The following is a 25,408-nucleotide window of genomic DNA, read 5'->3' as shown; positions in this document are numbered from 1 at the left end:
GGTGCCTATGGAAGGGAGACAGGTTTTCTGAGCCTCTATAAAATGGTAAGGATTTGCCCATGAGCTACTTTAGAGTAATAAAAATCAAGCTAATTTTTAAATCTTTTTTTTAAGATTTAAGATTTTTAAATAATAAATTTTTAAATCTTTTCTAAAAAAGAAGCATCTATGACGTTTCCCTTCAGATATGTGGTACAGAGTGGCCCTGGCCTAGATTTCCATGGGATGTTTTCACCTAAAGATAAATATACACAAAACATTGCTGGGTTGGACCCGTGGCTCGTATACCAGACGTGGGGGAAGAGGGAAGAGGCATCCAGAACAGGTAGAGAGATTCTAGTAAGTGATGCAGAGCCAGAATTTAAAAACAAACTGAACAGATAATATGTAGATTTAAGTCAGTATTCCTAGCTCAAAGCGTTTTTAGAAAAATAATTTTATAAGCCTCAGAAGAGTGCAGCTGAAATGGTTTAAAATCAATTTTAACTCATTTTCCATTCATATACCATGAGAGGAAGGAGCGCGTGTCTGTGGCTCCCTGGAGAAATGGGTTTAAGGGTTTCCATAGTAGAGGAAGAAGTTGATTTCAGTTCAGACAGATATTTCAAGCTTCAAGGGCCGTGTCTGGACTGAGAAGGATTTGCTTTCCCCAAAGTCCTATCACACAGGGTGTGTAAATACTTATTTCAGGGCTGCTCAGGTCCTAGAGTTCCTGTAGGACTTAGACTAGAAGCAAGTGCCGTCCCCCACTGCTCTGGGGGATTCCTGCTTAGAATTTCAACCTTCCAGACTGAAGACGGTGTCTTGAGCACACTTAAAAGGAAATCCTTCAAGGCGAGAAGATAATGAATGAATCCGTGAGAAGGGACGGGCAGTTGTCAGTGGGGAGGTGGGGAGGGGGGACGGGCGGGGGGCGGTGATGGAGGGAGAGAGGGAGGGAGAGAAGGAGAGAGCGAGTTTGCTCATTAGGGGACGCTCTGTGATTTGACAGCCTCGCCGCGCTGCTCCCGCGCGGCTCCCCTCCAGGCTGCGGCTGTGCGGTCCCCCAGCACTTGCAAAGGGCCGCGAGGGTTCCGAGGAGCTGCGGGGCTAAGTGGTCTCCCCGTCCACAAAGTAGACGAGACCCTCCTGCGGGATTGGAAACTTGCACTTATTACTGCTTCATCCACCCGGGAAAAAGCAGGCAGCGCCACAGAAGAAAAGGTAAGAGAAGAAATTGGTTTCTATGGAGAAGGTAGGGCAGGGGGCAGAGGGCAATGGGGGCTCAAAGACTTGTTGTTTTGTAGCCTGGTGATCCCACTCTCTGAGAGCAAAGGAGGCAAATGCTAAATTCCTCCCAAGCTTCATCATTGAGCATCTCCACTCCCCCTACCCTCCTCCCCATTCCTTTTTCTTCTTTCCCCTTTTCCCAAGCATCTGAGAGGTGTCTGTATTTATTTTTCAGCTAGCAGATATCACTTAGTTTTTCCTACTGGGCACCCTCTCAAAGTAGGGAGCTTCCTCTGCTTCTCCTCCGCGTTTTTCACCAATAAGAGGAAACATATGCCTCTTATTAAGCTGGTCAAAAAACGGTACCTCCAACCTGCAGTAGAGTTGCAATAAGGAGTTTTCAGAAGTACACGTGAGCCCAGTTACTGGAGAAACACGGGAGGTGAAAGCAGAGGAAGAGAGAGCTGCCCGTCCAGGACTGGTTCCCTTTGAAACTGGGAGGCTGTGAATGAATTTGGACTGTAACTCTTCACAGGGGGAGAAAGCACGGAGATAAAGGCAGGCCACTGGGAAGAGGATGTTTTGAGAAGTGCTTCCGAGAAACATCAAGCCGGTGAAGATGGAAAACGAGACAGTGAGTGAACTGAACCAAACACAGCTTCAGCCAAGAGCGGTGGTGGCCCTCGAGTACCAAGTGGTCACCATCTTACTTGTGCTCGTTATCTGTGGTCTGGGCATCGTGGGCAACATCATGGTAGTGCTGGTGGTCATGAGAACCAAGCACATGAGGACCCCCACAAACTGCTACCTGGTGAGTCTGGCAGTGGCCGATCTCATGGTCTTGGTGGCTGCCGGCCTCCCCAACATCACGGAGAGTCTCTATGGCTCCTGGGTCTACGGCTATGTTGGCTGCCTCTGCATCACTTATCTCCAGTATTTGGGCATTAATGCATCCTCTTGTTCAATCACAGCCTTTACCATCGAGAGGTATATAGCCATCTGTCACCCCATCAAAGCCCAGTTTCTCTGCACATTTTCCAGAGCCAAAAAGATCATCATCTTCGTCTGGGCTTTCACATCCATTTACTGTATGCTCTGGTTCTTCTTGCTGGATCTCAATATTAGCACCTACAAAAATGCTATCGTGGTGTCCTGTGGCTACAAGATCTCCAGGAATTACTACTCACCTATTTACCTAATGGACTTCGGTGTCTTTTATGTTGTGCCGATGATACTGGCCACTGTCCTCTATGGATTCATAGCTAGGATCCTCTTCTTAAATCCTCTTCCTTCAGATCCTAAAGAAAACTCTAAGACATGGAAAAATGACTCAACCCATCAGAACAAGAATTTAAATACAAAGACCTCTAATAGATGTTTCAACAGCACAGTATCTTCAAGGAAGCAGGTAAGCAAACCTGAGGCACCAAGTCCAGGGGGAAAATGTGGGATAGAGTTCCTTGCAGGGTGGGATCAACTTTGCCCTACTTAGCTGTTGGCAAAACCAAAATACAATCATGCCAATGTTTCACAGTGTAAACTTCTGCTTTACCTATTAAATCCATCTCTTAAGTAACCAAAGATCTAAAAATAAGTGGGGAAAATGTGATAGCACACCAGCAGTTCTCAGTGTAGGTGCTGGGATGATACAAGGAAATATAAACAGAAACTCTAGAAATCCACTTTTAAAATGTGTGTGACTCTCTGGGAAATGTTCTCGAAGTACGTGCACTATTTGTGTCTTCTCTGGGGAGCAGCTGGATAGCTTTAAGTATTCTATGGCATGACAAAGATTTGATAAGATAGTTGGAGAAAAGATGAGTCAGAGCCGTAATGAAACTTTTCTACCATTCTACAGCTGCTCACTGAGATAGATAACTGAAAGGGGTCCCCGGTCCTGGACTTAGTGGTTTTAGTGGGGAACGAGTCTATCACCCTCTTCCCCAGCTCCCTACAAAGTGTCCCAGCATGCAGAAACTGAAAATGCGCTCTGCTCTGGAAGTATTCTGGTAAAAAGCCTAATACCAAGCTCAATTCTTTTGTCACAAAGAATGGTTACATTTTTTTTTTAAATGTGTTTCTCCTGGCAACCGTAACCGAAAATCTCTTTACACTTTCAGATGGCCAAATGTGGATGTGGTTACAGCTAGACAGTGGTTTTACTAGTGGATGAAGTATAACTTTGTTATAGTAGATACAGTTTATAAGACAATATAGGAATAAAACACTTCTATATCATATACATTTTCAGCTATATTGACACAATTGTCCCAAGTTCTTTAATGGACTTAGCTTCCAGTTCCTTTTTCTTCTTTGCAAAACAGAATAAACACATAGCAAACAATTAGTCTCATATCTGAGAAAGAAAACTTGAAATCAGCAAAACTGGCTTTTTCTCTTTTTTTTCCACTGCAGGGAATACAGTTCTTCTTGTGTGCACAGATAGAAACTGAGCATACTTTTTTAAAGTATGCATGTGGATTATATACATGTTATTACTTCCTGAACTCTAGATTAGCTGTTATATGAAGAATCTTAACTGTACTGGGTGTGGTGCATAAACAATGAATTTTGGAACACTGAAAAATAAATAAATAAAAATTTATTTTATTTATTTATTTTTTAAGATTTTATTTATTTGATAGACAGAGATCACAAGTAGGCAGAGAGGCAGGCAGAGAGAAAGGGGGAAGCAGGATCCCTGCTGAGCAGAGAGCCTGATGCAGGGTTCGATCCCAGGACCCTGAGATCATGACCTGAGCCGAAGGCAAAGGCTTAACCCACTGAGCCACCCAGGTGCCCCGATAATATTTCTTCTTCTTTTTTTTCCCGAATGCCAAAAAAGTCTAAATTTTATTTAAAATGTTGAAAATATATCATTAAATAAAATTTTTTAAAAAAGAATCTTAACTGGACATATGGGCACACACTGAAATGAGCTACTAATGAATGTGGGTGTTGTAGATATGCATGAAATGAATAAGAAACTATAACTTAAAGGGAGTATATAGACCATTTTAAATGATACTCTGAAGTCTGATTTAATAGGACATTTTTTATGAAAGATATCTCAATACTAGACAGGGAAGACCTGAGAACCATTGCCACCTCTTAGATTCCTATCACTTTGGGTCTAGCAGTGCTACCTAATACAAGGCACGTTTGGGCATCCATTACTCAAAACTTGATTAAGGAAAATTTAGAGAGAGCTGTTGACCATCTGCCAAGACAAACATTAACAAATACAGTAAGAAAGTAAAGAATATGTACATCTCAGAGATCAAACATGGGTTAATGTCTGCAGCAAAGAAGGTCAGTGAGTAAATTTGTTCATTAGACTCCAATTTATATTCTTGTTATAAATTCTAAAATAATTGTTGGTCTGGTCTAATGTCCTTCCTCTCAATTATCATCATTAGTACCTATCAGCATTAATAATGTGCTTTAAATTGGCAATTAGGTTACATGTTCAAAGGTTCCTGTTTCAAACCTGTTACAGATAGGCTGCCTTTAGAGAGGTTGGTGACAGAAGAAAAAGTCAAAGATTTGGCTCCAGACAATCCTGGGCTTACATGCGGGGGTTCCAGTCGAATAGTATGAGCTTGAACAGGTAGAACTCTCTGAGCCTCAGTTTCCTAATCTGGGAGAGGAAGATCAATAGCGGCATCCAGGGTCACTAGGAGGGCTCAGTGAGACATCTTATGAAATGGAGTGGTGATTGACACCTGACAATTAGCTCCCTTCCCAGTTTTACAGTGCGTCGGCAACTGTAAGAGAAATACAGGTTCATTCTTTGAAATACTATATACAGTCACCATTTAAACAGATTAGTTGTTGAACAGATGTGTACATGTTACAGTAACTTCTCTAAGGAACTTTTTAATAATTAAGGCATTTGGAAATGTATTCGGAGCATTTGGGTTTGTCCCCATAGCATCGCTGTCAGCATTCAAGAGGGAGGGGAGCCAAATGTCCTGAAATGAGCCAGTCAGCCCCGCCCTTTGAAGAAGTGCCCTGTGACACATGCCAATAACGCGCCCCCTGAGAGACACGGGCTGGTGTATAAATCAATGGAAATGCACTGAAGTAATATGTCATGAAATTCAGTCTTGATTACAGATGGGATAGGTGTTCAGAGAAGAGAAAGGAAATTGTGGGGCTAAAGGGATCGGGGAAGGCTTCATGGAAGAGGTGGCATTTGAGAAGGATCTGAACAGATGGAGCTAATTTGGAAAGTAAGAGTCACAGACAGAACCTGGCTGGAATGAGAATGTTACAGGTTTGGACAGGAGACAAGGAAGGGCCCTTGGGTGGGATTTTTATAGTGTCGAGTGATTTGGTTGACTACAATGAGTGATGTATTTGGGGGAGCAGTAAAAAGAAAGATTGGATTAATTAGGAGTGTGTGTGTGTGTGTGTGTGTGTGTGTGTGTGTGTGTGTGTGTGATGAGACAGAGAAGGGGCTGTGAAGGATCCCAACCATCAGGCAGAGAAAGGAATTTTTACTCGGTGTGGGGACAGCCGACAACAAGATGGTAAGCAGGAAGTAGTGAGCAAACTGGTTCGGGGGGTGATCAACATGGGGATGAGGCAGATTTGGAGGGCAGGAGACGGGGAGCGGAAAGGCCGCCTTGGACATTGTTGGTGGGTGATTCAGGCATGAGGTAGGAAGATTCTCTATCAGGAGGAGGACTTAAAGGAAGGTGTGAACCAGAGACATGTTTGAAAGAAAGAAAGGGTGAATTGTGAACGTAGCAGACACACCAGCTGAGACAGCACGGCTCCAGGGCTCAGAGCTCAGGAGACACAAGCGCCCCGCCTTGCCTTGTGAGTGCCAGTGAGAGCCACGCAAGGCGAGCACTTTTGTCCAAAATCAATGTGCCTTCACTTGGCCTTTTTCTCTTCTAAAATTGTTCTTTTCTCAAATCTTCAAAAGGTTCAAACCTCCACCTCCTAGAACCGAGGGCCTTTTATTTCACTATGTTCTCTGCATTTTTTTTTCTTCCAGGCAAGTTTAATTTACATTTTAATAAATATTCTCTGGGACAAGTCTTCCTAACCAAGTTAGTAAAGTCAAATGTGCACAGCCTAAGAGAACTCCATTTAAAAAAGGAAATAAAAGAGCATTTATATGTAAGGGACAAATGAGCATTTTTTGTTTGTTTTTAACTTTTATCCCCCATGCAGAAAATCCAGATCAGAGCTTTTTCTTTCCCTATTACTTAGAGATTCAATTATATTTTAGGAAACTGACTGAATATTTGGTAAATTGAATCAAGGAAATTACTCAAAACAGTGGCTTGGAACTGTGGAGATAAAGGATTTATCTGATTGACTAAACCTTTGGCTTTATAATTGATTGTTTTGATATCGAGGAGACCCAGAGTAAATGAGCCCACTTGCCCCATTTCAGCTCTCTTCACACAGTTGCAGAAGAGCTGTCGGTTTTGTCCATTCCAATGCAGAGTTGGGTGGATAAAATATTCAAATTATTGACTGTCTATTTCGAAGCAATTGATTGGGTCCTTTGGTATTTTGGAGGCACAAAAAAAATCTTGGTAATGGACTATACTACAGATACACACAGTCAATGCAAATATTTGCTTTCCACGGATCCCGGGGTGTGCAGAATATCGTACGGAGCAGACTACCGTTTTTCTTTTGCACCAAGTCTCCCTAGTTCATTACTTTTTTTCCTCTGGTGGGGGAACTGTGGAACAGAGTCCAAATACAAACTCCATGAGTTTATGGCAAGTTTTTCATTATACGTTTTATTTGACTGGGGAAGCCTTTAAACTATCAGTCTTTGTTTCCAGAAATTTCTTACAAGCCTTCTACCTTACCAGAGGCACACAGCATGCCCAAGAAACAAAAGACACTTTCCTTTCTAAAGCAACCCATGCCTTTGCTGCTGTTGCTGTTGTTACCGCTGATGACAATTTGAAAGCAATCATGTGTATTATGGAAAACTACAGAAAACCAGGAATAAGAAAAAAGGCCTCCTTTACCCCACCTCCCCAAACCACAGTTTATTAGCATGGGCTTATATTCTTTTTCTTATGGTTTCACTTGGTCTTTTTAATATGATTACAGTCATATATATATATATATACACACACACACATACACATACTATTTTCCTTGAGAATAGCAGAGTAAAAGAAGATGGGTAAGATTGTATCAGTTTCGCTTAGCCTTGATTTTCTCATTAATAAAAGGGGAATAACAATTACTCATAGACTCTTTGTTCAAATGCAATGAGATGCCTGTGACCAAATTCGCGTTTGCTCTCTTCCTGCCTGTCCCTGTCCCGTTCGTTACCCTTCCCTCTGGCCGGTCCTTCTCACTGATCCGAGACCCCCTCTGCAGCCCCCTAAGCATGTTCCACAGGTGCAATAGGCTCCTGGAAAATGAAGAATCCAGATCAAGAAAGGGCTTAAATGTGTCTTTTCTCTTCTCCCCCTGCCTCCCTCCAACTCCTGCCTCCAGTGCTGCTTGTTTTTCAAAGAAATCTTGAGCAAGGAAACCCCTCTGAGACAGGAGGGAAAGGAGGCATAACAGTGTAGTATCAGGCTGTAAGCTGGGATATGAGAGGAGAAAGTCCTTTATGTTGTATGGGGGGGTTTCATCAAATGGTTCATCTTACCGACAAATTAATGAAACTAAACTCTTCCTCATCGGCCTAAATCAGAGGTCTCTCGAGTTTACTGGGACTGTTTTCACAAATCCATTTTTCATTTCTAATGGTTTTTGTTTTGTTTTGTTTCATTTGCCTGGGTTCACCTGTATCCTTCCTAGTAATAAAGGTCACTAAGATGGAAAAAAAAATGTGATTTTTTTTTTCACTTAGCACACAGGTATCTAAGTGAGCCATCTTATCTTTATCGTCAAAGAACAGCTTTCCATGTTCCCTTTCCCATCCTGTGTAAGGAAAGACCCTGCACATACCCATAAACTAACTCAGCATAAAACCCCTGGAGTTATGAGCCTTGTGTCCCTTGGTTAGATGAACATTGTTTATTTCCAGTTTTATATTTGTAGCTTTGAGGCATAATTTCACCAGTACAGAAAAATACATTTTCCTACGTGCTTACAAAAAAGGAGAAGATGTACTCCTGTAGTATTCTTAATTTGGATACACACACACACACACACACACACACACACACACATCCCTTAAAATCAGCTAACCTTGAGGTGCAAGTGGGTGGCTCAGTCAGCTAAGCATCAGGCTCTTGGTCATAACCTCAGGGTTGTGAGTTCGAGCCTTTTGTCAGGCTCCGCACTCAGGAGGGAGTCTGCTTGAGATTCTCTCCCGTCTCGCTCTGCCCATCCCCCTGCTCAAGCTCTCTCTCAAATAAACAAATAAAGCTTTTTTAAAAAATCAGCTAACCCAGGGGTGCCTGGGTGGCTCAGCGGGTTAAGCCTCTGCCTTTGGCTCAGGTCATAATCTCAGGGTCCTGGGATCGAGCCCCACATCAGACTCTCTGCTCAGCAGGGAGCCTGTTTCCCCTCTCTCTCTGCCTGCCTCTCTGCCTACTTGTGATCTCTCTCTCTCTGTTAAATAAAGAAATAAAAATCTTTAAGAAAAGCTTAAAAAAAATCAGCTAACTTTGAAAATGACAAACCATATTTCTTTACATAGCTTTTTGCGCATTCTTCAAATAACGAGCAGATATCCCGGGTTCCAGACAGAGGACGGCTTGCGTGGCTCCCTGTCTTTAGGCTCCTTTATGAGCTGGGGGAAGGGTGAGAGATATGAAGCTAGAGTGAGGTCAACGTTAAGCAAAATTGGGCAGTAGGCATTTTATATTCAATATCCTCCTCAACTTAATGAAACGTCCACTCACAATCCCGAAAAAGCACCTAGCACTGCCGTAAGTGTGGGGGCTGCAGGGACACGGAGAGACGAACTCTTCATCTTCCAGGGAGCTCACCGTTGGTGAAGTGCACAAATAATCCTGAGCTGCCCACTGTGTTCTGGATAGAGGACAGGGCTTTGGGAGGGAGAAGCAAAATGGAGGAGAGGGGAGGGAGGCTTCATGGAGTCCCTGACGTTGAGCTGAGCCGGTAAAGATCGACAGAACATCTCAAAGCAGCACTGAGAAGACACAGGGAGAGGGGGGAGCAGAGCTCCAAAGAGGAGAGGCTGGGAGATGACGGGGCAGGCTCAGGGTCAGAGCAGTCTAGTCTCCTCACAGCGGGCCCACGAAAGGCAACAGTCCAGTGAAGGCCGTCTACGCCTGCTGCATCCGACTCCCTTCTCGCTTCTGCAGCTGCGCCCTTTGTCATCCACCTGCTCTGTGTCCAGACCCGCGTACGAGTCTCTAGCACAGGGCTCTAGCAAACACTTCATTGCTTTTTGGACATCACATAAGCACATCAAACCCAATGTGTCTAAAACTAAACCCGTTATTTTTCTTTGTAAATCCCGACTTTCCTCTTTCTTATCTGATAGTCCCAAGTCAAAAATCTGGGAGTCTCTCTAAGGTGCCTTCCACCTTATATAGCCAAATACGAGTGATCCTAGCTCATCACTGTCCTGTTCGTTTACCCCACTCACACCACCATGGGCCTCACGCCCCACTTCTCCCCCGCTCTCATCCAGCACACACCTCACCAGCCTCTTGGGCTCCAATTCCAATCTCCCCAAATCATTCTGTACATTGTTCACTAGGGGCTCCCTCTCCCAGAGATATATTATCCAAGTGATTTGTATGGTTCCCTGAGGCCTACAGTTGAAACATCTTAGCATTAGCAAATAGGATCTTGCCTCCTTCCTGTGTGTTCAGCTTACTCTCCTGTGGCTCTTCTCACTTACACTTCATGCTGCAGTGATCCTGAATTATTTGTAGTTCTCTCAACTTGTTGTGTTCTCTCAGCCAGAATGCCCTTCATCTGGCCAACTCTCAGTGATCTTCTGAGTCTCAGGTCAGATGATGCCCCATGCACCCCCCAAGCCTTCCCTGAATTTCTCGGGCAGACTTATATAACTAAATGCCTAGCTATAGCTATGAATGTTAGGTGTTCTACCTATGTTTCCATAATATATAATATATGTTCGCATATACTGCTAGTTTAGTAGTCCTTAAGTTTCATAATTGGTGGTCTGTCTACCTCCCTACCACCATTAATATCCTTAAGAGCAGAACCGTGTGTCCTCAGTGAGCTCAGCACAGTGTCTAGCACATAGCAGGCTTCCAAAAGTGGGTACACACAGTCGTGTGTTGCAGCCAGAAAGCACAGGCTTTGGAAGAGTGGGTTGTTCGCATCTCTTCCTAACTCTGTGTTCAGTGATGACACATTAGTTGCTTACAATTGGCCATGGGTGGAGTTTTGTAATCTATGGAAATCAGCAAATATGACAGTTCAGTGCCTTTCTCCTTTTGGTGGAGAGCCAGTGGTTAAATATTTGTCAGCACGTTCCTATGTGTGTGTGAGAGAAAGAGAGAGAGAGAGACAGAGCGAGGGAATTTTACACGTATAATGAATGAAGGTATAAGAAAGTACATGCCTGGCTTCCTTTGGGGCTCAGTCAATTCCAATACTATTTTGCTCTGTGGAAATACTGTTGTTGATTTATGACCTATACTTCTCTGATTTTAAATAAAATTCTCTTGTCCTTTATTAAATCTCTCTTTTAACCCCTTTAAAAAAAAGATTTTATTTCATTTTATTTCAAGTAATCTCCACACCTAACATGGGGCTTGAACCCACAACCCCGAGATCAAGAGTCCTGTGCTCCACTGACTGAGCCAGCCAGGTGTCCTTGTTGAATCCCTTTTTTATGCCAAAGTAGCCAAACTAGCAACTACCCAATATAACAGTGACTATGTAAGTAGGAAAGACTTTTTATGGAGATTTCCTTCTCCCAGACAGGACAGGCTAACTTAGAAATATGGCAGAACCAAAAAATAATTCACTTTTTATACAAAATCCTGTTGGCTTTCCAATGAGCCTTTAAAATACTGTCTGTAATGAGAGAGCTGCACGGGACAGGATGGAGAGAGAGGCAGAGTGATGGCAACTCAGAAAAGGAAAACAACATGAGCAGAAGTATAAAAATGAGGGCTCCTGGGTAGCTCAGTTGGTTAAGTGACTACCTTTGGCTCAGGTAGAGATCCTGGAGTCCTGGGATTGAGTCCAGCATCAGGCTTCCTGCTTGGCAGGGAATCTGCTTCTCCCTCTGACCCTCCCTCAAATAAATAAATAAATAAATAAATAAAATCCTTTAAAAAGGTATAAAAATGAGAATAAATCTATCTGAGTACCCCTATGTGACTCATTTTCCTAAAACAATTTGTACACATCATCTTCTTTCAAAAGGAATATCCCCAATCTCCTCTGACTCGCTTTTCAAACTGTCTAACATCTGACCCTTTCGTTATTATTTTGGCTTTGTTTATACATTATTTCTTTAATTCAATAAACATTTATTGAGTGCCAATTTCAAGCCAGGCATTGCTCTGGAAAACCAGTGAGAGTCACTGTCTTTCAGTGCAATATGAAACATTGCTGTTAAAAACAGAGGGCACCTCAGTGGCTCCGTTGGTTAAATGTCTGCCCTCACTTGTGTCATGACATCGGGGTCCTGGGATTGAGGCCTATGTCAGGCTCCCTCTTCAGTGGGGAGTCTGCTTCTCCTCCCTCTGCCCCTCCCCCTACTTATGCAAGCTCTCGCTCTCTCTCTCAAATAAATAAAATCCTTTAAAAAAATGAAAAAAATGTTGGGCTGTACAGTGTGCAGAAGAGGCAACGGGGAGGGGCAAACACTGTACTTAAAGCCTCCAACACAGTAAGAATCGCTTCTACTCTGCAACGATGAGTGGGCGTTCACTAGCCCAACAAGAAAAATGAGAAAACCTTCAGACCAGCAGAAGTAGTCATTTATGTAACCAAGCTGAGCCCAAGGCAAGACCACAGAAGTTCTGGTGTGTCAACCGAAGGTGTCTGAACTTGATTCTGTGGCATTGGGGAACCACCGAAGGCCTTGACCTTGGGAACTTGGCTCATAAAATTGTACAACAGAGACAGCCAAGAACTAGGGAGAAGGAGATGAAGCTTTTGCTATCCAGACAAGAAGCAAAAAAGGCTTCAGTTAGGGGGTAACAGCAGGGATGGGTAGGAAGAGACGTGTATGAGAAATATTTAGGAGGAAAAATCAGTAGGATTTAATGAGTAATTTTACCAATGAAGAAAAGAGAAGTTCCTGAGTGGAGTCCCAGATCCTCGGCTGGGGTGACTGGACAGGTCGCAGCCTTAGTAAGCACAGCACCTAGCAGAGAGGAAGAGGGGGCTTACCTGTATGTATTCCTTCCCCATAGAGTCAGGCACGTCAAACCACATTTCTCCACACCTACCAGGCTCATGTACATTTTGCAACGTTGCTCATGTAATTTTCCCCACCTGTAAAGCCTCCCCATCTTGATGCTTCCACACCTCTCTGTGAAAAGTCCCCAGCCCAGGCAGCAGCTGGATCGCAAGGTCCCCTACACTGGACATGTATTGGAAGGCAGGGGAGCACGAGCTCTAGAGTCCGAAAAACCCAAGTCCCAGCTCTTTCACATTTACTCTTGGTTTCCGCAAACCGATCTTCTCCCTGTCCCCAGCACACCGTCCCACGGAGAGTTTCCTAAACTCGCCCCACTTTACCCTGCGTCCAAGGCAGGGTGCACACGCCCCCAGCTGCCTGCGCCCTGCAGCCGCCCTTGGACCCGGACCTGTTCCAACCCGCGCGTCCTGACTCACCGCTCAGCGCAGGCTTCCCCGAGCCGCCCTGGCCACCGCGCTGGGGCTTCTCCCTCCTCACCAGCACTTTGTTCCCACAGCCTGCGGCACGCCCTGTGGCCGCAGTACTTTGTTCAAGGGTCTCTCCCACCGGCTCGTGCCTCCGCCAACCCCAGCGACATCATCCCATTCGTTTCTGTGTCCAAGTGCCTCCCACGGTGCTAGGGACACACTGATACATAACGAGGAAACACCGGGTGTGAGGAGTGAGGAAGACAGGAGGGTCCAGTGTGACTCCTGCAGTTCCCTCCAGAAGACCCGCAAGGGATGCTTGAGGGAAACCTCAAGGGAGGGACAGATGTCAAAAGCACCATCAGAAACCTTCAGGTTAAGGAGAGGATTTGGACATTGTAGATTGTAAGTCTTCAGCATTGGGAAAAACTTACATTGTAAGCTGGATCAGATCAGATATGGGCCTTTAGGGATCATTAAGATAATGGAAAGAAGGTATAATTAGGATTAAATGTAAAGAGAGGGAAGGAGAGGTGGACAAAAATCGCGCTCTGGAGGAATCTCTGATTAGGAGGCTGGAAGAGGACCAGGGTCTTTGCTGGAGACAGAAAGACCTATTTTCCCCTCTTGGAACACGGCCAGAGGGCCAAAGACGGAGTCTTAGTGGCTGCTTTCCCTCCAGGTGGGAGGGAAAATAAAAAAGGAAGAATAAGCCGGGAAGAGAGAGAAGGTTCAGGGAGAGAGAAATTTCGGTGAAAAGAATAAGTGGATTTCTCTAAAACTGGGAAGTCACGGCCTGGCGAACCAGAGTCAAACGCGGCTCTCCGTAGCTGCGTGTGAGGCGCACGAGAACTTAAACTACGAATTAAATTTGCTCTGAAAATTACACAAGGCTAAATGTGCACGCAAAATAGAATGGATAATGCAAAACACCTGACAGCCCTGTTTCATTGCAATAAAAATAGATAAAATCATCTTGGAAAAGAGAATCCTGCAACCTTTCCTTTCGTGGACAGCCCTGGTGACTTTGGGCTGTCCCCCTAGGATAGCTGGCCTGAGCAGAATTATCCAGTAATTGCAAGTAGGCAAAGTGTCCTGTGCCTCTCCGTCCTGTGCCTTCATCGTTTTGAGTTTTAAATGGAATTTATGGCTCCGGGAGAACTCAGCAGATTTTCTGCAAGCCAGCCGCTCTTAGCTTAGAGAAGGAGACTGTGGCTCAGAGAGGCAGCCCCATCGTGAGGGTGAGAGAGAACAGAGGCAGGGTAAACGCAGAGCACCCCACGAATTTTTAAAGATCATTTGTAAAGTCAAGTAACTGGAGCCTCCAGCAATGGCTGGGACTGATACTCTGCCACGTTTCCTCTGACAGGAGTTCTGCTTAGTGACTGATTCTACTTGGCAAACCTTTGAAAGATGACGCATGTAGAAAATTAGGGTGGGGGAGAGCAGGAGAAAAAAAAATGTGCATGGATATATTTTCTGCTCTACAAAGAAAGATAGGAATAGGCTCCGATTCTGGGTGAATTTATAGGAGAAATAGAAACTAGAGATTATGAAGTGCTAAGTGGATCTCCAGCTATTTCTCTGTTAATCAATTAGAAGCAATCAAATCAATACTTTTGTATAAACCAACTGTAGCACAGTTGTTCAATAATTCCAGTCCCTTCCAGGGTGTTATTATATGGAATGGGAAAACAGCGGTAAGGACAAATTTGCACCTACTTGTCTATCGCTTAATTGAAAACCTTCTGTGTATCAGGCACAGTGTTAGGTACGAGGATACAAACATGAGTAAGTTAGAACTCCTACTCACAAAAAGTTCACAGTCTAATAGGAAACACAGGAAAGTAAACTGATACTTACAGCCATAAAGGACTAAGTGTTATCTATCAGAAGAAGCTCAGAGTGGTGTAGTTCTAGTTCTACTGACCTAGATGGCTCAGGGCCAGATGGACATCAGAAAGGCTTACTGGAAGAGGACTCCCAAGCTGCACCTTGCAAATTAGTAGAAATTTTGTAGGTGAAGAAGGGAAGGAAGATGGCTTATGCACGGGGAACTCTACTGGGGAAGGCCAGGAGTCCAGAAAGAGCACCATCAGTCTGGAGAAGGTCCCATAGCCCATTAAGACTAGACAACAAAAGCTGAGACCGATGGACAGGCAGGGACCAGGAAACGAAGACTTCAGTTAGGATACAGAAGTATTTGGACAATATTCTAAGGTCTGTGTAAAGTCACAGAAAGATTGCAAGGGAAGCATATTATGCTCAGATCTGTGCTTGAGGAAGATCCCTGTCTTCGTGTAGGTGAAGGGTTGGACCAAATTAAGGGCATTAGCTAGGAGGGGCCCACAACAATAGGGACAGAATAACTGGATGGTTCGGCAAAGGCCTCCCATGATAAGGTAGACAGCAGTAAGAATAGAAAGAAATAGATACATTTGGAATTTAATCAATAGACTTGGTCTGAGTAGATATGCAGAAAGGTGGGGAGAAGGGAATGAAAGGTAAGTCACTTGAGCCATTGAGAAAGTTGTGTGACCATTGAGAATCTGCATTCTGGAATCTCATGCCCCACAGCAGAGCCAGGGTTGGCCACTGACGATGTGCATGAGCCTGTAAATTTGTCTCACTTTGCTTATCTGTAAGAGCAATGCTAACAGTGGACCTATCTCGCAAGATAATTACTAGGATTTGGTGCAAAAATCCACACAAAGCATTGTGCACGGTGCCTGAAACAAAGAAATGACAAATGCTAGGTATTATTATTAATTGGGTAGTATAATTTGCCTGAATGAGGACAATTAGTAAAGGAACATTTTTCAGGGCAGTGAGCATATTAAGTTCGGTCTTGCCCATGTTGCATTCGAAATGTCTAGAGAATCAAGGGCACGGTTTGAAATACAGACTTGAGCTCAGAAAGACACCTGGCCTGGAGATACAGATTTGGACAATCAGAGTCCAGATGGTTGGCTGGGACTCTGGGGTAGACATGATTATTGGGGGAAATTTTGTGGAATAGACAAGAAACCCTGGAGTAGCCAGAATTCTGGGGAGAATGGGATGAAGAGCCCATAAAATAAACAAACATAGGAAATAAATAAAATAATAAAATAAATAAAAGGAATTGCCAGAGAGGGAGGAAGAAAGCCAGGAGGAAGTAGAGTCACAAAGGCCAAAGGAAGAGACTTTCCATGGAGGTCAGTAGAAAGAGGTAACGATAACTGAAAAAGCACCCCAAGCAGTCACTGGCAGCCTCTGTGAGTACAATTCCCATAGAGTGCTCGGGGGACTACACTAGCTTCCATGAAGTAGCGAATGAATGGATTGGCGGCGGCGGCGGGGGCCGGGGTGAGCGGATGGAGCACCAGGAAACTTAACAGAGAGCAAGAGAGACAACATTTAACAAATCTGATTGTGAGAGAAGGGGAGTGCACAGTAATGGCAGGGAGAAAAAAGGCAGAGTATTTTTGTCTATTTTATTCTATTTCCTGCTTAGGACAGGAGAAACCTAAAGCTTTTATTTATTCATTTTTAAAGATTTTATTTATTTACTTGAGAGAGAGAGAGGGAGGGAAAGCATGAGCAGGGGGAAGGGCAGAGGGAGAAGTAGGCTCCCCGCTGAGCAGGGAGCCGCTGTGGGACTCTATCTCTGGACTCCAGGATAATGACCTGAGCAGACACTCAACCAACTGAGCCTCCCAGGTGCCCCAACCTGAAGCCTTTAACTCCTGATGGGAAAGAGCGAAGCAGAGTGGGAGGAATTACTTGCAGAGACAAGAGCCAGACTCACCGTTGCTAGGGCTGCGTTCCTGGGGAGGCACAAAGGGGTGCCAGCAAGAGCACAGACAAAGCCATTACCTTGGAGAGGGGAAGGCAACGGCTCTCTCCTTTTCTTCAGCGGGGATTGCATCTAACTCCCCGACTCATTTGCAGCCCCTAGCCCCATGTCTGGCACGCAGAAGTTATCAGTGAATGTCAAATGAATGGATAATGAGTGACTTAATGAGAATGAACGATACAGGAAAAGAGATCAGGGTGATCCCAGTTGCAGATTATTTTTAGGTTATGGAGTAGGAGACGGCTCGTTCTCATAGTCCTGTCTCTCTTTTCTTGGTGACAGGGAATGGGAAAGCAAGGATTAAGCATGCAGAGCCTGGTAGAGGGAGGAGTCGTGAGCAGAAGCATGGCGGTTCGTTGTGGGAAGTGAGAGATCTATGATGGGGGGAATGATGACAGGAAGAAGTCCCACTCACGTTTAGAAACAAGGAGCTGATGTGCTAGTAAATGACAGACGATCTGAATTTTTTAACGATATCTAAATACTTTGCAGTGGGCCTGTTCTGGGATTCATTCCCAATAAACATCTTAAGCAAATTAGGAAAATTCATCCCTCTGTTCGGACAAGCAAAGGCACTAATCCTGAAGGTCTTTAGGGGTGTGATGCCATATTTAGATGAGTCATTTCATTGTCCTCAAGGTTGTCTCCTTTTCTGCAACAAAGCATGACACCCCCACAACCAGTACAATTGATACTTAGCACTTCATTCCCTTACACTGCGGCAAGGATCTTACGATAAAGAGAGATAGGATTTGATGCATTACCAAGGGCAGAGATTCCTGCATTTGCCAGAGAGTTCCATCCAAAGCCCTGCTCCAAATCAACAGAAGCCAGGTGCCTCAATAAATTCCTTCCACAAAAATATCGTGAACAGGACCAGTTCAGGGGCTATAACTCCTTCCTCGCAATCTCGAGCCGGGTCTCTGCTTCACTGGCATCCTCAGCGGGCATGTCTGGGGTTCGCACTCCTTTGCCTTCCCCTCAAACATCCTGGCTCTTTCCAATTCATCAGTGAAGCTTGCCGGGAACACACTTAAAAGCAATTAGCCTTTTGATAAAAGGAACACTGCTCCATTCTGCAGACAGTTCTTGCCTTGACATTGCCGCTGACTTTATCTCTAGGAAGGGGGCATTGTGAAGTGCAAATACTCTTAATAAACAAAGATGGGTAGAATCAAGGGCGCTTGTCCCTTCCCGTGTGCGAGCAAGCCCACTGAGCCTCTGTGCCTTGCCACGGCCCTGAGACAGGAAAGGCAAAAGCAGAGAGGTTCCATGTACTGACCCTTTCTGTATCACACGTGCCCTTTGCTTATTCCTGAGGGAGCTCTCCCAACTCAAGGAGTCGGAGCCGGCTGCTCAAAATCCAGTACAGACCCAAACTCAGAACGGTAGAAAACTGTCGTTATGGACTGTGGTTTTTAAGCTAATGAACGGTTTCTGTTACTGGCTGCTTCCCAACTCTGCTTATTTCCTTAGAATAATTAAGAATGGTTATTAAATTACATCAGGCTCATTGTACTCATCCTAAGCATGTTTTGCTAGAGACAGTTATCCATGCATAGACCACAGGTAGAAAAGGCCATCTTGGATTTATTTTTTTAATCACGAACATTGAGGTACTCAAAGAAAACTCATGTTCCCATGAGGCCCAGTGAGTCAAAAGACGGAAAATTTTGGGCTGTGACAGTGTGAATTAATCTGTCAAATAATTTTTAATGGTCATTAAGAAGTTCTTGGTACCATTGAAGGAAGGAACTCTAATTCTTACAAATGGGTACTGAAATTTAAGTGCACTTTTGGATAATTCTGCTATCTTTCATAAAGAGGAAAGTAAAACTGTCATAATTAAAATTCTATTTATTCAAGGTTACCTTTCTGCCTCAGCTAAACCCACCCAATATGATCTCAGGATTAAGGATGGAGTCAAGGTCTTTAGTCACACTGAGGAATATAAAGAATTCTTTGAAAAACAAAGATTAATCATAAAGATGACTTGAATCATGGTAATTAACAATGATAAAATTCATGAAAGCATTTTTCCCTAAAGAGCCATAGAAACATCCTCATTCAGAAGGAAAACATCTGGGTGAGCTGTTACACAGTCATGCTAGGGAAATTCTGTGCAGGAAAGCCTCGATGGTGAACAGTGATTCCCTCCCTTGTGTGCTAACCAGCCACTGTTTCATGCATATGCCGCATTTGCAGTCATCAGAAAGATTTGAACATATTACACCTTAGTTATATACTTTAAATTTGTTATCAACTTTTATTTTACTCCAAAACCCCGAGGAATAGGACATGTTCCCTTCAGTCCAGAAGCACATCGCCGCACAAATTATAAAGAGAGGCAATGTTACCAACTCCCCAGGAACATGGAGAGCTTTGAAAATTTCCCCCAAGGGATCTTCAAAACCTCTGCATCCCAGTTTGAGTCGCTGCCTTAATATTCTATCTTACATTCTGCAGTGAATGTCATGCCCCAGGTTATGTGTGTCCTCTCCCTCCCACCTAACGTAACCCGGAAAGGAGTGTGGCCCACCTACATGGCTGTCAGTCATTTACTCGCCTTTCAGGTGACCAGGACTCCTGGGCTTGGAGCGTGTGCTAGGTGTGGTGCTCGGGGATGTTTGTACAGCATCCTGTTTCTACCTAGGACGTGGGTATAACTTATCATCTCAGTTTTCAAGACGAGGAGTCTGAGATTCAGCAACATGAACCTCAAGGTCATCCAATAAGAGATGGCAGAACCAGGGATCGAATCCTATGTAGAATCCAAAGCCTCTGATTATATAACCTTATACTCTACTTCCTTACGCACTTGCCCACAGTATTAGTATCTCAGAGATGAGGTATGTGTCTTAGACCATATCTGCCTAAGAAAAAGGGCACTTCTTGTATAGATGACAATTGCATTGATTTATGTGTTCTACAAACGGTGCTGAACACCTCCTTGAGTGCTCCCGGCACTGCGTGAGACGTTAGGAACACAGTAGCGAACAAATGAGACAAAAACCCTTGTCCCATGACACTTATATTCTAAGGAGGAAGGGGAAACCGTATACAAACTTATGCACAGTATATAAACATATACACATAGTATATCAGATGTTGGAGAAAAATGAAGCAGATGAGGAGGCTGCTGAAGTAGGAGGGAGACGATCTTCAGAGATATAAAATAAACAGCTGATTTTCAGACGGCACTGTTATTTTGATTCAAGATATAGACATGAGTAAATGCATTTATTTATTTTTTTTTAAAGATTTTATTTATTTATTTGACAGAGAGAGAGGGAACACAAGCAGCTGGGATGGGAGAGGGAGAGGCAGGCTTCCCACCGAGCAGGGAGCCTGATGTGGGGCTTGATCCCAGGACCCTGGGATCATTACCTGAGCCAGAGGCAGATGCTTAATGACTGAGCCACCAGGTGCCCAGCAAATGTCATTTATAAACCAATGCCTGAAACAACAGGATTTTTCCATTAATGAAATGTTAAAACACCAGGCCGGTCTACATAAGTCATTTACCTTTTATGCATAATAAGTGTAGCAGTGATACTTTTCAGATCTTTCATAAACTTTTTTTTTCAAATTTTCTTATTTTTTAAAAGATTTGTATTTATTTATTTGCCAGAGAAAGAAAGAGAGCACATGTAGGGGGTGCGGCAGGCAGAGCAGGTTTTTCTGCTTCTCCCTCTCTCTCAGCAGAGAGCCTGATGCGGGGCTCAATCCCACGAACCCAGATTCATGACCTGAGATGCCCAACCAACTGAGCCACCCAGGCATCCCTTTCATAAGCTTTTATAACACTCATTCTAGAAGAAAAGGCATTCTCCATTCTTTTTTTAAATTTTATTTTAAAGATTTTATTTATTTATTTGACAGACAGAGATCACAAATAGGCAGAGAGGCAGGCAGAGAGAGAGAAAGGGAAGCAGGCTCCCCACTGAGCAGAGAGCCTGACGTGGGGCTCAATCCCACCCAGAGATCATGACCTGAGCCGAAGGCAGAGGCTTAACCCACTGAGCCACCCAGGTGTCCCAGCATTCTCCATTCTAATTCAGAACTGAAACATTTCCACTGGTAGGGATGGAGACCTCTAAGTAGGTCAGAGGTTGAGAGAGGTTCTTGGTCAATGTTCCTTTACCTACACACAGTGCTGGTTCTCTTCATTTTTGTAAGAGAAAACGTGACATCTACCTAGTTCCACCTGGGCAATAAGAAGTAGTTGCCTTTTTAGGGACAGATAGAACTAGTGGCTTCTATCTTCTCAGTGGCAGCCAGAGTGGTTGAAGCACAGGCAGGGGCAAGCTGGATGAAATCCCAGCTTTGCCACTTGTAAGTGTAGATGGGTTCCCTTGCTGGTAGCACTTTCTTCAGATGTTATTGTAGATATTGGAAGAGCTGATATACAAATGAAACACTCAGAACAGGGTCTGATGCACAGTAAGTAATGAGTGATTTTTATTTTAGGTTTTAAAATTAGCTTTGCTTTTCTTGCATTTACTGTGTTCCAAACACTACATAAGCCCTTGATCGACATCATCGCATTTATCCACACAACCACTCTGGGAGGGAGGTATAATGTCTTTCACCACCTTTACTGAAGAGAAAATGGAGACTCAGAAATAGAAACGGGCCCCAAGTCCAACAGCTGGATTCCGGCACAGCTTAGGAGAGTCTGATAGCAGAACCAAGGGACTGGCTCGCTCGGGCCCAGCAGGGCCCGCCACCATCAGTCGGGAAATGTGTCCGCTCCAGTGGGATCCAGTACTGGTTTCGGCACCCCTGCCTGAATCCAACATCCGTAGGAGGGCACACCTTCTGGGAAAGTAGGTCCCAGGATTATTAAAAGTACCGTATCAGCAGGATATTGTTTTAGGTGGCATTTGTTTAGAGCAGTAATGCTCATCATGATTCTTTCCTGAGAGGATCAAATTTTCAATCAAAACCCTGCTCCCCATGCTGATAGCCAGCCTTATTCGGTTTGTATTTCTCATAAGATCTGTTGATAATTAGATGAATAATTTGAAAAAGTTAGCCGTAAATCACAAGACTAGTTCGAAATAAATTATATGCCATTTATCTGCTTTACTGGAAGTACTGGGCTAGTTCAATGGTTGGCAAACTACAGTCATGGGCCAAATCCAGCTCCGTGGCTTGTTTTTCGAAGTAACGTTCATACCCATGCCTGTTCGCCCGTGTGTTGTTCGTGGCTGCTCTCACAGCAGCAGAGGTGAATAGTTATGACAGAGACTCTAAGAGCCCATAAAGTCTAGAATACTTACTGTCTGGCTCCTTATAATAAAGGTTTGCTGACCCTTGAACTATTCCTATTTAAAAGTTTATTTGTGAAAATATTATATATTTAGTGCAGGTACATGAGAGGTGCTCAAGAAATAAATTATAGATATTAAACAAATATTATCAAAACAAAAATTACCAAAACATTACCCAAAACAAGAAAATTCAAGCTTATCATGAGCAGCCTAAATTAGCAGCTGGTGTAGCCCCAACCAGCATCTTGACTCATATCCCCTGAAGAAAATGCTTTGCCCATCATATGGGAAATCTTTGATTTCATTGGGCTCTAAAAGTACAAATTTAAGGTGCAGAGTGACTTCCAGAGAAATAGTTTTCTACAGCTTCAGGAGGGACAGAGAAACCACAGATGATTAGATGTGACAGCAGACAGAGAAGACAGCGCAAGAATGACTGTCAAAGTGGGTTTGTATCTTTGAAGGCCAAACCCGCTCTCGTATGTATTAATACATCAGTATCAATCAACGTCAGTATCAATCAACATCAGTAAGGGGAAGTGACTTAAACATAAATCCTATTGACTTAGCATCTCATTAGTTCACATTTCCTATGTTCTTCATAACATTATATCCAACAATTGCTTATTTCTACAGAATAACAGGCTGTTCCCCGATAATCTTCTTCACCATAATTCCAGTCTGATCTATCATGCCCCCTTTTGGAGACTGAATCTTTACACATTGATTTTAATTGTTAATTCCAAGCATTTTTTTTTTTAATGCCAAACCTTGACTCAAGGGCTAGAGATAAAAATATGCAGTCCACCCTATTCCTGCCATCAAGATCTTACATATCAGAAAAGAAATCAGACCCCAAACAATGATGACATTTGTGATTAGGACTGGAAGTACCAAGACAACATCTGGAACTCCACAGAAGAAACAATAGAGTAGCATTAGTGAATTGTTCATTCATTCATTTCCTGGCTACTTTTGGCACCTACTAAGTGCCAGACCTTTGTGTTGCCCTTTGTGTGCAGGGATAGGTAGAAGCCATCATTCTAGAGATGAAAAAGAGACAAGAAACAAACGAACAAATGAGGCAACAGCATCCTCTCAGAATGGATCTGTTAGTTCACAGAAATAAGCAGGGAGATGAGAGAGAAAGCAACCCGGGAAAAAGTTACTACCTGCCACTGTCTCTAGAAAGATAACATTCTCTTCTCTGGATCTTTCTCTGCATCTGTAAAATGAAAAGAATACCTACTTCATAAATACTGCAATGATTGAATAATTCCATAAAGTCCCTGGTGTTACGTTTAAAATATATTGAGTATGGTAAGGAATTATTATTGTCATGGTGGTGGTGGTTGTCAGCCTTCTCTGCTATTTAGTTAAATTCTCCACATTTTCCCAGAGACGGTTTAAATGATATGTTGCTTACGGAAGCCCAGACTCTATGCAGATGCTTTACATACATCACATCATGTATTCTTTTTTTTTAAATTTTATTTATTTATTTGATAGAAAGAGATCACAAGTAGGCAGAGAGGCAGGCGGGGGCGGTGGGGGGAGGTGGCGGGAAGCAGACTCCCCGCTGAGCAGAGAGCCCGATGCACATCATGTATTCTTTACACTTACTCCCATTTCACAGATGAGTACACTGAGGCTTACAGGCATGGTATATCCTGCCCAATTGTATACAGCTATAGAGAAGCAGACCTAGAATTAGAATCCAGCCTGTTCCCTCAACCACTACTAATACGGCCTGGATAATACCTTTGAAAAGAAACTCTAATGACTTATTAATCTATGGTAAAAGCTTGGACTTCATAGCACAGGCCCAGCTTGCTGTGGTTTGCATCTTATACCTTGTAGACTCGTGCAGGTTTTTTAGTCAAACTCCTAAAAGCAGGTAAATGCAAAGTAGCTCCATTCAGTCTGTTAGGTGAACAAGGCGTGATAGAGGCAGCACCCCTCAGCAAGGAGGCCGACTTCAAGATAGGATCAGAAATATAAGAGCACCTCATATTAGGAAGCTATAGTATATGTGTCAGTGTATTTTCACGTCCTCCTTAGAATTAATCCTTAAATACATTATATTCACATATCATGTTAACTGAGACATCAAGGCTCAGAAAGCTTTGAGAAGTAATGACGGGCAAAGCTGATATTGCAAACCAAGTCTTCTGATCCTGAGTCCCATGGTGAGTCATCAGACAGCTAAAAATCAATGAAAAGTGCTGAGTTTACGACTTGCTGACGGAAAGAAACATATTTTCCCCATTTAGCTGTTGTCGTGAGTTTTGGGACAGCTAGAAAATTCACTCTGTAACTCCAGATAGACCCAAGCGTGTTGTAGTTGGTCTCTCCTGGGGTTGACACGGATAGAGAAGGAGTTGGCTTCCTTCCAGGTGCTCTTAGCCCCATGATGAGGTATTTTGTCCAAGATCTTTAGGAGCAAGACCACTAAATGCCCACTAAAACTTTGACAGCCCTGAGAGCTTTACTTCTGTTTGGAGATTACCTCTCTTCCCCTCCGTCACTGACATTTTACATTTTAAAACATTCTCATTGATTTCCCATCCCCTGCTGCCGTGAGCTGAGGGATTGTGTGTCTGGATCATTGTCTACAGTGTTACCCTCACCGGGCTACAGGGCCAGAGAGGCAAATATCTCCCTTAGAAAGGATGGATATCTTCATAGAAGTGTTAGAGCCAGCAACTGAATGCCTCTCTCACAGCCAGTCAAGATGCCTCATTCAATTTTTTCTAAGGTCTGGGTCCAAAGAGAAAAATGGTCAGAAGTAAACACATCCTTGAGAGCACAGGAAAGAAAACCCACTGCAAGGTGGTAGGACAGGCTTTTCCACTTGCGTAGTCATTCACCAGTAATTTACCTGGAATAGAACATTTAGAAAAGGTGAAGTAGCACACAACCCACAGCAGATACACTGTAGCATTGTTCCGTGGCTCATGAAAGAAATTGGAATGACATTTTATTTTCTACAAGGGAGATGTTATTGTAATTTGAATCCCAACTCTGACAGCTGAGTTGTCTCCTTCCCAGCTTGGTTCCAAACATCGGCCTCCTGTGAACAAGAAAACATCAAAGCAACAAGAGAGGAGACAGGCTTTCATCCCCCACAACTACCAGACTGTAACCAATCCCTAAACCTCCACATCACAATAGTTGCTAGTGTTGGGGGAAATTTTGTAGCAAATCCTCAAGTCTAGCTGCCAACTTTACCTAGCCCTAGGCTGTTTTCCACTGTTAACTGGAAGCCCACAGAACCGGAAACTGAAAAACCACGTTCCTTCAGAGCTTAGTGGAGGGAACAGGATAGTTCTGGTAGGTGCTAAGG

General features: G+C 43.7%; 1 protein-coding gene across 1 annotated transcript in view; it reads left to right on the top strand.

Annotated features, from left to right (window-relative positions):
- Positions 1-1,828: 1,828 nt before the first annotated feature.
- The window catches only part of LOC111146814 (thyrotropin releasing hormone receptor), a 35,281-nt gene continuing 11,701 nt past the window's right edge, over positions 1,829-25,408 (top strand). The window contains exon 1 of the mRNA XM_022502509.1: positions 1,829-2,617. Coding sequence (XP_022358217.1) covers positions 1,829-2,617 — 789 coding nt within the window. The remainder of the gene's footprint in view (positions 2,618-25,408) is intronic.

The sequence above is a fragment of the Enhydra lutris genome, unplaced genomic scaffold (genome assembly GCF_002288905.1).
Source record: "Enhydra lutris kenyoni isolate GAN:26980312 unplaced genomic scaffold, ASM228890v2 scaffoldscaffold14, whole genome shotgun sequence".
Taxonomy (NCBI): Eukaryota; Metazoa; Chordata; class Mammalia; order Carnivora; family Mustelidae; genus Enhydra; species Enhydra lutris.
The sequence above is the reverse complement of the archived record's forward strand: the minus strand, read 5'-3'. Positions and strand labels throughout refer to the sequence as shown.